Source organism: Coptis chinensis, chromosome 1 (genome assembly GCF_015680905.1).
Source record: "Coptis chinensis isolate HL-2020 chromosome 1, ASM1568090v1, whole genome shotgun sequence".
Lineage (NCBI taxonomy): Eukaryota > Viridiplantae > Streptophyta > Magnoliopsida > Ranunculales > Ranunculaceae > Coptis > Coptis chinensis.
In genome coordinates, this window is record NC_141456.1 from 17,461,806 (window position 1) to 17,477,045 (window position 15,240).

The 15,240-nt window shown below is 35.7% G+C and overlaps 2 protein-coding genes across 3 annotated transcripts; both read left to right on the top strand.

Annotated features, from left to right (window-relative positions):
• The first annotated feature begins 1,260 nt into the window (after nucleotides 1-1,260).
• Nucleotides 1,261-5,474, top strand: LOC147522599 (ran guanine nucleotide release factor, putative (Mog1/PsbP/DUF1795-like photosystem II reaction center PsbP family protein)). 2 transcript variants are annotated; one of them, XM_086594304.1, is made up of 7 exons: nucleotides 1,261-2,300; nucleotides 2,373-2,408; nucleotides 2,475-2,612; nucleotides 2,870-2,956; nucleotides 4,208-4,255; nucleotides 4,381-4,457; nucleotides 5,017-5,474. In XM_086594304.1, exons 1-7 carry the CDS (start codon nucleotides 2,238-2,240, stop codon nucleotides 5,162-5,164), a joined length of 597 nt encoding a protein of 198 aa, XP_086450430.1. In that variant the 5' UTR covers nucleotides 1,261-2,237; the 3' UTR covers nucleotides 5,165-5,474. The 2 variants fall into 2 exon arrangements, with proteins under 2 accessions (XP_086450430.1, XP_086450434.1); XM_086594308.1 differs by lacking the exon at nucleotides 2,373-2,408 and having other exon boundaries at nucleotides 1,752-2,300.
• A 6,392-nt stretch (nucleotides 5,475-11,866) lies between these two features.
• Nucleotides 11,867-13,546, top strand: LOC147522600 (transcription factor TCP15-like). Its single transcript, XM_086594314.1, has one exon. The coding sequence runs from the start codon at nucleotides 12,259-12,261 to the stop codon at nucleotides 13,393-13,395; it is 1,137 nt and encodes a 378-aa protein (XP_086450440.1). The 5' UTR covers nucleotides 11,867-12,258; the 3' UTR covers nucleotides 13,396-13,546.
• Nucleotides 13,547-15,240: the final 1,694 nt, after the last annotated feature.

Consider the following 15,240-nt stretch of genomic DNA (forward strand, 5'->3'; position numbering starts at 1 on the left):
GGGAGGATCTCATCTCTTGCTTTAAGTATACCTTGCCATATCTTGGATGCCCCTCACCTAGGGCACTTTACCCTCGAGATCGAATTTTTACGAACGTACTTCTTTAGAAGGCTTACCTACCACCCAAGGTTTGTCTGGCTCTTTAAAGATTCTCCAAAATAGTTTAGCTTGAAGTGCGATATTGTGATGAGATGCACGCCTTATCCCCAAGCCCCCACTTGATTTTGGTAAACATATTTTGTTTCAGGAGATATAGTGCACCTTATTTGTGTTGTCTTCTTTTCTTCCCCAAAAGAAACTAGCATTTAGAGAATTCAACTTGTTGCATGTAGATGTTGGCAATTGGAAAACTGACATCATGTAAGAGGGGATGGGCGAAGTGACTGCTTTAATGAGCGTTAATTTTCCGGCTTGGGAGAGTAGCTTGGCTCTCCACCCTTCCATTCTCTGAGAAACTCTTTCTAGCACTTCATCAAAATCAATACGACTCTTGTGTCTGAGGATTAACGGGGCTCCCAAATATTTTTCATGGGTGATGGTTTTCCCAATTTTCATAATTCTTTTCACAATGCGTTGATGACGACGGTGGGTATTGTGACTGAAGAAAATACTTGATTTCTAGAAATTTATCTCTTGACCTGAAACATTTTTAAAGAGCTCCAAAATATCCTTGAGATGATGTATTTCTGCAATATCTGTTCTGCAGAAAACGAAGCTGTCGTCTGCAAAGAGAAGGTGAAACATAAGATCGTCACTCCTACTGATTTTGACCGCATGATGTATCTCTGCAATATCTGTTTTGCAGAAAACGAAGTTGTAGTCTGCAAAGAGAAGGTGAGACATAGGATCGTCACTCCTACTGATTTTGACCCCATGGATTTATTTTTCTTTTTCTGCTTTGGAGAGAAGACGAGAGAAAACTTCCATGCAGATAATGAACAAAAATGGTGACAGGGGATCTCCTTGTCTGATACTCCGTTCGGGTTTGAGAAAACCCACGGATGATCCATTTATCTTGAACGAAAGAGAAATAGTATCAATGCTTTGATTTATCCAATTCTTCCATTTCTCGGAGAAACCAAGGGCTTCCATAGTTTCTAGAAAGAAACTCCGATGTCCACTAGTTATTGTTTAGCAAAAACCATTGTAAGTGTGTTGCAAATTGTTATGCATGACTAATCTTTCTGGTGAAGAAGTGATCATCCCAATTGCATTCTTGTAATAAATTGTAATCTATATAATAAGTTCGACCAGTGTTTTGTTGTGGCATAACTGTGGAGTTTTGATTCTAAGTTGATGTTAGAGATAGGTTACCATACAATTATTACTATATATATATATTTGTTTTTAATTGAGATAGGGAAGAAAATTGAAGAAATAAATAAAAATACAATTATTACTATATATATTTGTTTTTAATTGAGATATGGGAGAAAATTGAATAAATAAATAAAAAAAACACGGTTTGGAAACCCTAGCCGGAAAAAATCCTAGAGGTGGGGTCACCTCAAGAGTGTGATACATGTGTAAAAAGAAAACTGTGGAGAAACACGACAAATCGTGGGTGAATCAAGAGATAGATTGTTTTAGCGTGTAGTTATATCGATGATAATCAAGACGTAGATTGTTTTAGTCTTGCAGTTATCTCAATAATTAATTGGTGTAACAATTCCACATTTCCACTTGGAGTGCATTCCTTTTCCAACTCGAAAACATTTTCGACTTAGAGTGTTTTTGTAATAATTATTTTTACTTACAAGTGAAAGCCCACAAAGTTCAAGTCAAACACTTATATGTGAAGATAGTGAGTATAGTAGATCAACTTATCCTCTTCTTTCTTTGCCACTCATTCTCAGAAACAAATACAACACTTCCTGGGTTAAGAAATTCAGATAAAGCCTTTCGCAATCTGATAATTTCACCATATACAATATCTTTCTTATTCTCCTTGCTCTCTCTACATTTTGATTTCAGTGAATTTATCAATTGATTGAAATTGGTGCATATTCATCAAAGGATTGGTTGGACTTTGATCACAAAGTTTAGAAAGAGTCGAATCTTCTTGATCTTGGGCTTTCAGTTTGGGCCTTTATTTCGACAGGCCTATCCGGAAAAAGTGGCTTAAGTTCGACGCAAGTCTAGAATAGTATCCGCTCCCGCCAAATACAAATCAGCATTTTCTCTAATTACTGTTTCTTCAGTAGAGTAAGTTTTTAATCGACGGATATAAATTTAGAATGTCTTCAGACCGCCCTTTATTCGGTGGAGCAATTTGGAGCACTTTCCCACTTAGATTCCAGGTTATTATTATTCATTCCAATGTCTTTAATAATTTCATATGTATGGAGATGATTATAATTTTGCTGTTGTAGGATGTCAGCAATATTCGCCAAGTTCCTGATCATCAGGTTGGTTGTTGATGTTTCGTTGCGTTTCTATAGTTAAATTGTGTGCTAATTTTGTTATATATATAGGAAGTATATGTGGATCCTAGTCGTGATGAGAGTTTGATAGTTGAGCTGTTAGAACTTAAACAAGAAGTTCAAGATAGTGCGAGTGTTGCTTGGTTTTTTCAAGACCTTGCCAGGGAACAAGACGCTCAAGGAAGCATTGTAAGTTGTAATCTCATGACGTTATGTTTCCTTAATACACAAAATTTCGGATAGGGACTTTTCTATGTCATGCCTATATTAGTGACTTATCTGTAATATTGTTGATATTGCCTTAGTGGCCAGGTTTGCACCCACCCACTTCTAAACCTTCGCGGGGGAGGGGATGGTTGGTTTAGGGGTTAATACTTTAAGCGTTTTTACTTTTAAGTAGCGTGTTGATTTGGTTGAATTTAAACTTGTATCACGATTTCCTCCAGGTAGTAGAGCAGTCGGGAATCGTTGAGTTAGATGGATTACGCTTCAGAAACATGCCGGCAATTATGACGACAGCTGTTGGTCAGATGGTAATTGTTATCTCATTTATGACACAATTTTTATGTACATTTTTATATGACATGGCCACACTGGTGAAATTAGTTTCCATGTTCTTGTGTTATTTCGTTTGATCCTTTCTCTGATATTGGACTTTTACAAGAACTGTTTGATAAAACATTGTTCTTAGCTTGGGTTCTACAAGTTTTTCTGTAGAGCTACCTAATTCAGTGTCTTGCATTCATATAGACATCTACTGTGAATGGTAATCGACACGTGTCTTGGGCTTGAAGGACTAAGGAACTTAACAGAACTCGCCTATAGGTTGAATAAGTTGTGTCCTTTCTTGAATCCCTGTTTAGATTATACTTATACTTGAAATAAACTAATGTCTTCAAGGAAAATATTTTTATTGTTAATTTACTACCCTATCACCTTATACATTGCTGGTGGAAAATGCCCAACCCCAGTCCAAAAAAACATTTCCTTTTGACCACTTTGTACAAAATGGGATCTCAAATGTACCCTTAGGTTGCTGACTCCTACATGAACAGTTAAACCAACAGATTAAATTTCTAACTCAACATAACTGAAACCTAAATCAGAGATACATTTACATTTAGTGAACATTTTTGTAGACTTCTATATCCTAACCTCCTGTTGTTTAGTAAACTCATAACTTTTTCCCTTGTCTTTTTTATCTTATCAACAAGCACAATCAAATAAGATATCACCTCCATCATTTAGCGCTTTGCTCGTGTTCCCTTATTAGTTGCATTTCCATTTTATCCTGTACTTCATTCATTTCTTTAATGAGGTGTTCAGGCTTGAAGCTCTTGCGTTAAAACCCCATTGAGTTGAAAAAAAATGTATAGTGCCACATATGGTTTTGGGTTAGTTAGGGATGATCCCCCATTACTAGTTGCAAGTAGGGATCCCTTTTTTCAAAAATATTATGGATACCCCCCCAGTTACAAGATCCAACGGCTACAAAGGTGTTTTTTTTTTTCAGGTTAAGAAGCATGACCATTGAACATTGTTTGCAACTATTAATGGGTGGTCATCCCTAACTAACCCTATGGTTTTTAGCATGGTCATTCTTTCTCCCTTCATTGGTATTTAATGCCTTTTCTGATGGATGTATATACATACATGAGACTTTGCTTGTATGCCTGTGCGGATATTTTTATTAATTATTTTTTTACTTTTATTTTTATTTGCCGTTGTACATTGCGTAGTCCTTGTAAGACTATCACTAACTTAACTTGATATATTGTGAACAGTCTGTATCTAAGGGAAAGCAAGGAAGAGAAGCCCAAAACGTGGTAAAAGTATGTTTACCTTTTTTCCCATTTTTCATCAGATTGGTAATTTGTGTCAAAAAGTTTTTATACAGAGTGATTGACCTTTAAATCTTGTCATTACTCATAGCCTGCATGATTGACTGCTTCTGCAGGTTTATTTGGCAAATTTGCGCCTGAAGGGAGTTGGGACTGATGTGCTAATTACTGCGTATGAACCAATTGTGATAAGGTAAGTGTCTAAGAACAGTGAATCAGACCATAAATCCTTAGAGGAAGTTGTTGTTGTATGTTTGTTTTTTCAATGATCTTTATGTTATTTTGGTATTGTTGAAATTCTTAATTCCTTACATGGTTACTCCTCACCCACAGCTGCAAATGTGTCGTTGCAGTTTCAATAGTTCTGAACTGCTAGGTTGCTTTGTCAGATGGAGAATTGAGTTGTTGTTCTGATATTTGTACATTGATTTATTCTTAAGCGAAAGGACATGCTCGAGCACGGGTTGAAAATTATCTTAAATATCATTTTAAATTTCATACCATTCCAAGCTTTAGTTATGCAAGTCGCTTTGATTGCACTGAGGAACAAATAATATAAAAGTTGAAAATGAGCTCCCCCTTGTTTAGTAAGACTGTTGGAGTCCAACTTATGCCTTACATGACCCATTTCTTCCTTTTTCTTCTTGCCATACACTTACTGGAATAAAGTTCTTGCACTTTGTTTGTTATCGTGACGATCATTTGTTTTTGTATATATCCTAATAATCCTTGTATCATGTTTATGGATTCAGCCCTTTTAGTGAAAGCGCAAGGACTGCAGGAGCTGGTTTAGCTGTTCCTGCCATGCAATCTGGATGCATGCAGATGGCTGATGTTTTCAAACTAGCAGTCTCAAGCTTCAAGGTCCAAGACTGGAATCTTTTCGGTTCTGGGATTTGAGGAAGGTATCACAAAGCTGTTTTAAACAATACCGTTCCTTATGGTCTTGTTGCTGTCTTGAAATTGGATACTATTTTGTTTTGCCTAGTTGATTAATTTCCTCTTTTTAATTGTTCTCAAGTTTGTTACTGCATTTCGTGGCCTTTTCAGTTTTCATGTGGCCTAGGCCATGATTTGGATGTCTAACTTTATATTTGGTTGTATACCCAAGTCAGCTGTAGTTGCCATTTTAATGCCATGTCGTCAACTTGTTCTGAACACATTGTGTTTTTTATCAGTTATTGATTCTGAACATTCACCAAATGAAAAATGCTAAGATTTCTCCTTTTATGCCTGTCAGTGGTTGACGCTGATATCATTTTTGTGATGTCTATCAACACGTAAAACTTAATAACTGCTTTTGTTCAAAACTTCATATTTGGTCACGAATTTGGTTTTTTGGGGAGTTGGGCCTAGTAAATGTTTGGCTCTTTGCGCTTGGGATAGAGCAAAATATTGCATACACATGTTAGATCAATGAGGTTACGAGGTGAGTTTGCGTCTTCAGCTTTTGGCAGTTGATCCCTTGAGGACAATATGGATTCCAAGCTGATTTGAGAAGTCACAAAGTAGATGGGAGGTTTTGATGTTATAATGCAGCAATGACTCAATGAGAGTTTTATTACCACCCTTGATAAACATTGGCAAGGTGACTAGGTTTTGCTCTTCTGGTTGCAAATACTAGGAAGGGCCTTGATGTTAGGTTATTGATTGCATGCAGATGATGGTTTTTCACCACTCCGGATTATTTTTATCATATGAAATTTGGCAAGACATAGATTCAAATCCAGATTCCTCCCTTAGTATAGGGGACCAGTAAGTATGAAATTGGTGTGGTAACTGCTGGAAGCAGGGGAAGGTTGAGCAACAAAAGGCTACAATGGAAGGTTTGGTAGAGTCTCCCACAGGCCAAATCTATCTGCATTATAAATGGGGAGCAGTAAAAGTAACATTGGGCAGCATAGTACTGTTAGCCTGTTACCTCAGGTTTAAAACCATTGTTCCCTACTTGGATTATTTCCTGCTCTTAGGAAGTGGTAAGTTGAGCGTAAGCATAAACAAAAAAGTGGAGGAAAGGAACAGACAACAGAAAGGAGGAAGAAAAGGGGGGTGGGGGTGGGGGAGTAGGACATATCAAATGTTAAAGATTATCTGACAGGTTCAACTTTGGAGGAACTGCTCTTTTGTTGTTGTTCAGGTTTGTCATGTGTCACACTGAGATACAACTGAATTGTCCTTGAAAGAAACTTTAACTTGTTAGTGTGGAATGCATCAGTTATTATTCTTGGTGTTTTGACAGTGAGCTTTTGCAGAGTAAGTAGTTTTTAAAAGAGATAAGGGTTAGAAGAAAGTTGAATGACTTCTTTTTAGTTTTATACGAACAACACTTAGAATTTTACACAACCGTATTTACAATAAAAGTAGCTCTGATTTGATCAAATCGTAGCACCAAAAAGGTCTAAAGATATTGGTTTTATCATTCTCATTGGGATGCACAGATGCAGTTCTGCTTTCTTTTTCATAGAAAATAAGAAAGCATTTCTCCTACTTTGCCTGAAGAAATAAATTTATTTCGTTCAATCTACGATTAACGAAAACTTAGTAGTTATTTGATTAATCAACCTTATGACTGACTTTCATGTTCCATTCTTTGACATATTAGAGTTAATTGAAAGAGATTCTGCATTATTATTCAATGTCGGAGTGCTCTAATATTTATCCAATATTTGACAAGCATATGTCTTGGCTTTTTCATACTAGTGTTTGTGCATCAGATAGATATTGCTAAGTCCTTTTCATCTTCAAATTATTCACTTTCTCAGCGATTATGACACAACACTGAGTCTGGAGCTGCCACAAGAATTCAATAACTAATTTGTGTCAATAATCTCCCTTCTTTCATAACTATCTGTGGACCATGGTTTTGGTGCCATATCGTGGGTTTTAAACCATATATCATCATTATCCTATGAGTCCATTCCTTTCATGTCTGAGATACACAATCCTTTTTAAGGGTCTGATAGGGATGGTGCAAATTGTACGAAGGGATATATCAATGACTGTTGAAAAGATACTAAACTTAAACGAAATAATTATGAGATTGAAGACTGTGAATTACTTATTAAACAAAGACATGTTTAGCTAGGTTTTGTGCTCAACGTTATTGTTTTCTTATCTGAGAAGATTGGCTCTGTTTTGGTTGTTTGAAGTAATGTGTAAAGACAATTTGAAGACAACAGATTAGAAATGTTTTGGTGTTTGACTGATTGGATATTGGATGTAACTGGCGTTGGAATGAAGTAGTTAAACACTGCTGATCGGATGGTTGTTAATCGTGGTCCACTAATGAGTTGTGACCTTTATCCCATGGTGGTTGCTCCACTTATGGTAATTGTTGGATGGATGGCTAGTATATTGGAATGACTACGCTATTGGAATTTTGATGTGGACTTCTCCAAACATTTGGGTAGACAACTCATTTAAAAAACAAAAGGTGCAAAACTCAAAAGAAACGCGTGAAACAAACAACTGAAATTACAAAATGTTATATGCAAACCTGCAAAACTTGATTGATTATCTGGTTAGTGGAAAAGCACTAGCCATTAGTGTTTGATCTGTGCAGCAAGACTACTGCTGCAGTGCTGCATAATGGTTGGTTTTTTTATATGCACAGTACGACAGTCAAGTCACATTTATTATACCCTCTTAATAATCTTTTATTGAACCACCAAAGTCATTGATTTTGTGTCTGTGTGTGAGAGAGAGATTTTAGGTGCTGCATAGCTAAAAGATAAATCTTGGGAAATATACGTTCTAATTTCACGAGGCATCATCTGTTCTATTTATTGATTTACTTCAATATATTCTTCTTCTTCTCCCTCTCTCGATCTCTAAACTTATTGCAAGTTTACTCGGTATTTAAAGTATATTGGTGACAATATATGGTAGTATCTTACCAACAAGTGCTTCATACATTCTTAACTCAATGAGCACAGCTTAGTAACGTGCTTGTACACTATAAATTTAGCAAACGTGCGGTGGTCAAAACAGAAAATGAAAGAGTAGGTGTTCTACTATTCTGAGGAGTTTGGTGTTATGGCTAAGTGCTCTAAAATATCTCTTAAAGAAGGATTAAAAATCATTTGAAGCTTGGTTGCCATATGTAACCTACAAGTGGAGACTAAATTTCGAAGTTTGTTTTGGCATGCTCAAGGCCACCTAACTATATATACACCATCTTCTTTTATTTCAATTTTTGGATTAAGCAACGAGGAGCCACCCCATATCTGTATATACACACCAACTACCAACCAAAAGCTGATCATATTTGATTATTTGTTATTTTCTTTTCGGCACCACTAAACTGGAAATCATGACGAAACCTGGTCTTAAGTGAGTCAAAGAGATGGTGTCCTGAAACCAATCCCATAAAAAAAAGATGTCTTCAAACCCCCACCCCATTGCATTTTCACCAAGGCCGGAGTCCAGTTCATCTTTTTTTCGTTTAGGAATCCAAAAACGCAAGTATTAAGTAATTATACTTGAGGTGTTACCAAGAAATATGCCCTGCAACTTTTCGATCAGAATCGTAATATCTCTTCTTTTGTCAAACGCCACTTTGAAATAAGCTTCAATTCCTTTGTGCCGTGGATCCCAACTTTTCCTATCTTTCGTCCAATCTCTCTTTTCTTCTACAGCTATATCCACCACATTTCATCTATATCATGTTCCCTCAGTCTCCCACAAAAAACAATGGTCTTTAAATATCTTTATATTATTGCCCTTTGACATGTAAAGGTTTGAGACAGAGTAGGCCAGGTTAGAGGCCAGATTATGTATACTACTTAAAGAATCTAAAGCTATAGTATCATAAAGCAATTCCTTAACAGAATTTCCTACGAATCCAAGACGTGGCTTAACATTTTATCTATATTTATAATCAGTGACGGAGGTGGTTAATAATTATCGAAAAATAAAGACGGAGGTGGTTAATGACTTAGCTTAATGGTTATATGCAAGATTTAAAATTACAAATAGATCGAGTACGTGCAGCACAAGGAGGGTTATCACCGTTGAATCTCAAGATTCTTCTTGCTATGACCATTCATTATCAGATTAAGCATAATTTTATGGAATTGGAAGATATGATAAAAACAAGAAGACTGGCTGGAGTTGAGCAACAATTGTCACCATTATAACAGTAGGTGTGTGCATTTTCTAGATATTATTATGAGCCATTATATCTCATATCAACCTAGTAATCACTATTCCTTATCTTATGTGACGACTTGAACTTCTGGTTCATATGGTAGGCTGAAATTGGTGAAATAATATATTCTTTGTCATAGGTTTTTTTGTGGAGCCATGAACTTGCACAATTCCACTGAAAATGCTCCATTTCGCAACTATCTAAATAGGCATTGTTGAGCAGAGCTAAATCGATCATCTCAACCAATTTAATATTTGCCTACAAAGAAAAACCATTTTTATATCAATCTGATGGATATATGGGACAGCGTAAATAACGTGTGTACTAATTATTTATTACATTATTAAAATGTAAATAGTATCGTCGTAAAATAATCTAGCAATGATCATCCTCAGAAGGAATAAAGTTTGATATTGTTTTTAAACCCAAAAACAGAAGACAGTGCATAAAAACAAACGAAATAACTATTCTTATGTGGAATTGTGTGTATTATTAATTTATTATATACAAAGTGATAAGTGGAAAACGAGTAGAAAAAATTGAGGTTTATGTGAAGTTAATCACAGTTGCTTTTGTTGTTAATTAGCTGAAAGAAAAGTCTCCAAAAGAGGAAGTTCTCTTGTTTAATATATAGGGGCAATCAACATCCAAATAAACAAGTTTGAATTCTTTATAATAATCTATTATATAACAAATAATGTATTATGAATTCCAAAATTGATTTTGGATATAAAAAAAATAGTTTGGTAAAAAAATTTAGAAGCCAAAATGAGATAATCCATTAAAATATAAACAAAAACTAATAATTTAAAGAATGAGAAACAAAAATTATGGACTTTTTTTTTAAACTGAATTGCTATATTTTTTTATTCTTTTTGGTTTTTGGTAATTTTCCTTTCCATTTTTGGTTTGGGTATTAAATCAATAATTGATTTGTATTTGGTTGTTTGGTATCATTTCTTTCATAAATGTTAAAAGAAAAACTATTTGTGCTAGAATTGATTTTAAATACATAATTATTTCTACTTATAATGGTTGCCAAACGGTCCCTTATGGATCATAGATGGGTAAGCCATCATAGTCACCAGTATATGTTACAAGTTCAACCAACATTAACCAATACGTCCATCCTCCTCTTGAGGATGGTTCTAAATATGTGGTGCTAATGTGCTAAGGGCTTGTTTTGCTGTACCACGTGACAATGCTCATATAAGTTGTAACAATGGATGTCCATCACAAATCTTCAGTACGAAAATGGCACTGACAATCGCCTATAGACTTGCAGGTTGTTTCATGCACAATAATTGTAAGTCCGTTCATATGAGTTCTAATTCGAACTGATTATGTCGCTGGCTAGACCGGTGATGGTCCATGACGCGACCTTAAGATCCTAACTTATGTACTGCAAGTCTGCAACCAAGAAATCAAGATTTTTTTTCTGAAAGATACTGCGTTGTTTCTGCAACGATGTAATACGGTTTTTTCTTCTTCATTTAAAGTCTTGAAGTACTATTTTATCATTTTCCGAATGAAGATCTCCTTGTATGAATCCAAATATCATTTAACTGTGAGAGTTAATTTCCTGTAAATTTTCTCTCCTGGAACTTGATCATCTCCTTTTATTTATGTTTGTATCTATATTTCTCCTTTTGGAGAACATATCTGCGTGACCAAGTGTGTGTGCCTAAGAATAAATTGTTGGTTACATTATATTCAAGAGTTTGCCTATATTTCAATAGCATGTTGAATATTCTATACCCTAGCTAATTGACACGTAGTTCTTACATTCATAGTATTCAATGAAATTCAGTAGAATGAACTGTTGTTTCTAGTAGAGTAGAACTTTGATCCGCTGGAAGCATCAATTCACATACTAAAAATGTCAACTTGTCATTAAGAAGTTAAGATTACATATTGAAATTTTTTCACTATAAGTTTGGACATAGTTGAAGCTTTAATAGAAAAAGTCAAGTTTTAACTATCTCTGTATAATTGTATTAACCTAAAAAAGCAAATAAATAATAAAGAGTTGTATTGCTGTCATTCTCATGACTCAGAGGAAGAGCTAAGTGCCAAGAGCATCTTTGACAGTACAAGAAGAAGGACTTGTTAATTCCTCTAACTCTTACTCTGAACCTGGTTATCAACTAAGGACTCTAATACTGAATCAGCTAAACCAGCCATAATGGTTGAGATTAAGAAGGCCAAAGGCAAGGGGAGCAATGATTACTTGAATGAGAAGGACCCACATGATATAATTTTACTTTCCAGCTCTTTGTTTTTTTGACTTGGGATTGGTCCCACTTCAGCCATCACTGTCTTTATGGATTGAATGATAAAGAACACCGCACGTGGAGTCTGAACCAAGACAGTGTCCAACCACATAAAAGGAAGTAAAAATTGGAGAAGGGGAAAAAAAAATTTTGAAAAATGAAAACACACGGAAAAAATAAAGCAAAAACACATTGCTTTTCATGCCAACCCATATAATTCCCACTCATTATATTTGTTGCTTAAAGCTTGCTGCCTTCACCCCCTTATCCCCTCACTATAGAGAAACCGACTCAAAGCTCAATCTCAACTAATGTGAATTATTTGCTGGAAAAAGAAGAAAATATCATTCAATTCCCCACTTATATTAAAAAAAAAAAAGAAAAAAAAGAAGAGAGAAACAGAAACAAAGATAGACCCACAAAGTGAATGAAAATGAGTTTTTTGATCCTATGTAGACTCTAGGCTCCTATAGATAGAGTTTCTGAGAGACCCACAAGAGATTGTGTGCTAAGGGTCACTCACACAGTTGTTTTTTCATCAAATTTATTAGTCCACTACTACTCCTACCTTGATGGATGGAGAAAATGGAATGCATACTAGGCCTAATTTTCCACTACAGTTGTTAGAGAAGAAGGAGGAAGCAGATGTATGTACAAGTTCAGGTTATCCTGGACTCACTATATCACCAGAGACAAACGCGTTACAATCATCGCCTTCCAGTCTTCAAATTGCTGAAGCGTCCAAGAAGCCAGCACCAAAGAGGACTTCAACAAAAGATCGGCATACTAAAGTTGATGGTCGTGGTCGTCGTATTCGTATGCCAGCTACTTGTGCTGCTAGAGTGTTTCAGTTAACTAGAGAACTCGGTCACAAATCAGATGGTGAAACTATTGAATGGCTACTCCAGCAAGCTGAACCAGCAGTGATCGCGGCGACTGGGACTGGTACAATTCCTGCTAACTTTACGTCTTTAAACATATCGCTTCGTAGTTCGGGGTCTAGTATGTCTGCACCATCACAACTAAGGTCTACATATTTCAATCCAAATTTTGTGACACCACAGTTGAGGATGAGAAGTGAATGGGAAAGAAATATCGATGAATCACAACGGCGAATTTTATATCCAAGTGTTGGTTTCTCACAAGAGAGTTCCTCAAACCTACTCAATTTTCAGTCAAATAATGTGAATTCACTATTACAAGCTAAGCAAGAATTAAGAGATCAGTGTTTAGATATGGGAGATACAGATGGAAGTATGGGAAGAAAAAGTAGGCCGGAACAAGATACATCACATTTACAACATCAAATGGGGAACTACATGTTTCAATCAGCAAGCTCCGGTCCGCTTCCTGCAGCGGTGAGTCCTAGCCAGATACCGACTACTTTTTGGATGGTTACTAATCCTAATCCCAGTCCTAATAACCAAGTAATGAGTGGTGATCCAATATGGACATTTCCTTCAGTTAGTAACACAAATGTGTATAGGGGGTCTGGGTCAAGTGGTTTACATTTCATGAATCTTCCTACACCATTGGCTTTACTGCCTAGCCAACAGTTAGGTTCTGCTATGGGTGGTGGCGGTGCGACGACTGAGCACTTGGGCATGCTCGCTGCACTTAACGCATATCGGCCACTTATGGGCAGTGGTCCATCTGAATCGCAGGCTAGAGGAAATGAACAAGATGATTCTACCAGTCATCAGTCCTAGATCATACATACAACTACAAGTGTGGTTTGATGCTGTTGTGTTTTGTTGATTTTTTTTTTTTTTTTTTTATATTCATGTGGAATTGAAACACACCTGCAGTTTGATTTGTTACAAAATTGAGTTCTTATATTATTACTAATATTTTTCCGAATGTCATTGTGTGCTTGAATAGGAAGAAAAACAGTGCCTCTGCAAACATGAATGAACATGACTACACATAAGTTTTGATGATTTTGTTAGTTCTGATGTGCTGCAGTCTCTAAACATGCATCTTCTATTATGATTAACGATTGTTGAACATTTGAACTTACTTTGAAGTAGTTCTAAGCTGTAATATATGAGTAACATATATTTGGAGGCTAAGATGTATTTAGACTTGCATTGAGAGTCGTCATTAATAACTTCAACACCATTTTGTTTGAATTAGCGTAATCATACATAAGATCATAACGTGAAATGCTTCCTTTTTCATGCATTAATCATAAGCGGGCTTACTTACTATACCTGTAGATGGTTTACATTTGCAGTTTCAGCAGTTTTCTCTCTCTCTCTAGCTACAAAAACAACTAAATTAGAGAGAGGACCTCTTTCATTTTGATATAATAAGTTGGTATTTGAGAACACGCGCTAACATGCATTAAACCTTAAGATTCATTAGAGAAATAGGGAAGACATGTCAATAGGAAATAAGGATCCATTCTTTCATTGTTTTGCAGGCATTTTGCTACGTTCACAAATCAGAATTCACGATTAATGATCTCTTATTGGGGTTTTTTTGTACTAACCCCCCATTGTATGGTCACGTTTGTGAGAAACCCCCCAAAATAACTATCATCACAAAAGACCCCCCATTTTGTTTCGAAGACTTTTTTTTAAATACCAAATTTATTATTTTTTTAAATAACAAAAGTTTATTTGACAGCGAAAAATTCTAAATTTTATTTGTAAAAACCCTCCAAATTTATTGAAAAACTTTGATTATACTCACAATTTTCCAATTCAGATGAACCAAGAAGATAAGATGAATAATGGAAGAAGAATGAGAGAAGAATTAAATTGAATTGAAATTATCACAACACAAGAGTAAGAAAAGTGATTTTGGTTATGAAGAAAGTCGAGGATGTGTAAGGGTAAAATAGGAATGAAATCTTAAAGGTCAGTTTTTAGACCTTTATTTTGAGAAAGAATAGGGGTTTTTTGTGACGATTATTACTTTGGAGGGTTTTTTGTGACGATTATTACTTTGGAGGGTTTTTCATAAAGGAGACTATACATTAGGGGTTAGTTCAAAAAACCCCTTTGTAATTTGAGAAGTATGTCTTTAACATTCATGAGTCTCAAACGACCCACATAAGAACAATAACTTAAAATTCATTCTAACCTTGTAATGTATTACCTTTAGGGGAAAATATATAACAGTTTTGACCTGTACTTGTATTCTTCTCTCTTTCCTACACATATATCAAGAAAATAAACAAGACATTATATGCAAAGTTTTTACTGCACGAAGGATAGTGCAAATTGGCATACTATTTCTCATTGTGATATTCTCTATCTTTTTCATGCACATCTCGAGTTACTGCCATATTCTTGTGTGATTTAGGAACTATATCAGAAACGAGGGCCCAATTATTTACTACCTACGTGGTGGGCTACCACAGAGGCCAACACCTTATCAGTTTCAGGTGGTGGCAGTCACAGCTACTGGTTACTGTCTAAAGTGTAAACCAATGTACACGACGACTGATCAACACCAGAACCATTTATCTTCTTTTGATATAGAGGGTTGCGTTGTTTGCCAGCCTTATGGTGGCCGGAGGATACCAATCAATTCACCCAATGCAA

Bases quoted from the DNA above. Each gene is read 5' to 3' on its own strand.
- LOC147522600 (XM_086594314.1), top strand. From the start codon at position 12,259: ATGGATGGAGAAAATGGAATGCATACTAGGCCTAATTTTCCACTACAG.
- LOC147522599 (XM_086594304.1), top strand. From the start codon at position 2,238: ATGTCTTCAGACCGCCCTTTATTCGGTGGAGCAATTTGGAGCACTTTC. The intron at 2,301-2,372 runs GTTATTATTATT...TTGCTGTTGTAG, and splicing joins CTTTCCCACTTAGATTCCAG to GATGTCAGCAATATTCGCCA. The intron at 2,957-4,207 runs GTAATTGTTATC...TATTGTGAACAG, and splicing joins CGACAGCTGTTGGTCAGATG to TCTGTATCTAAGGGAAAGCA.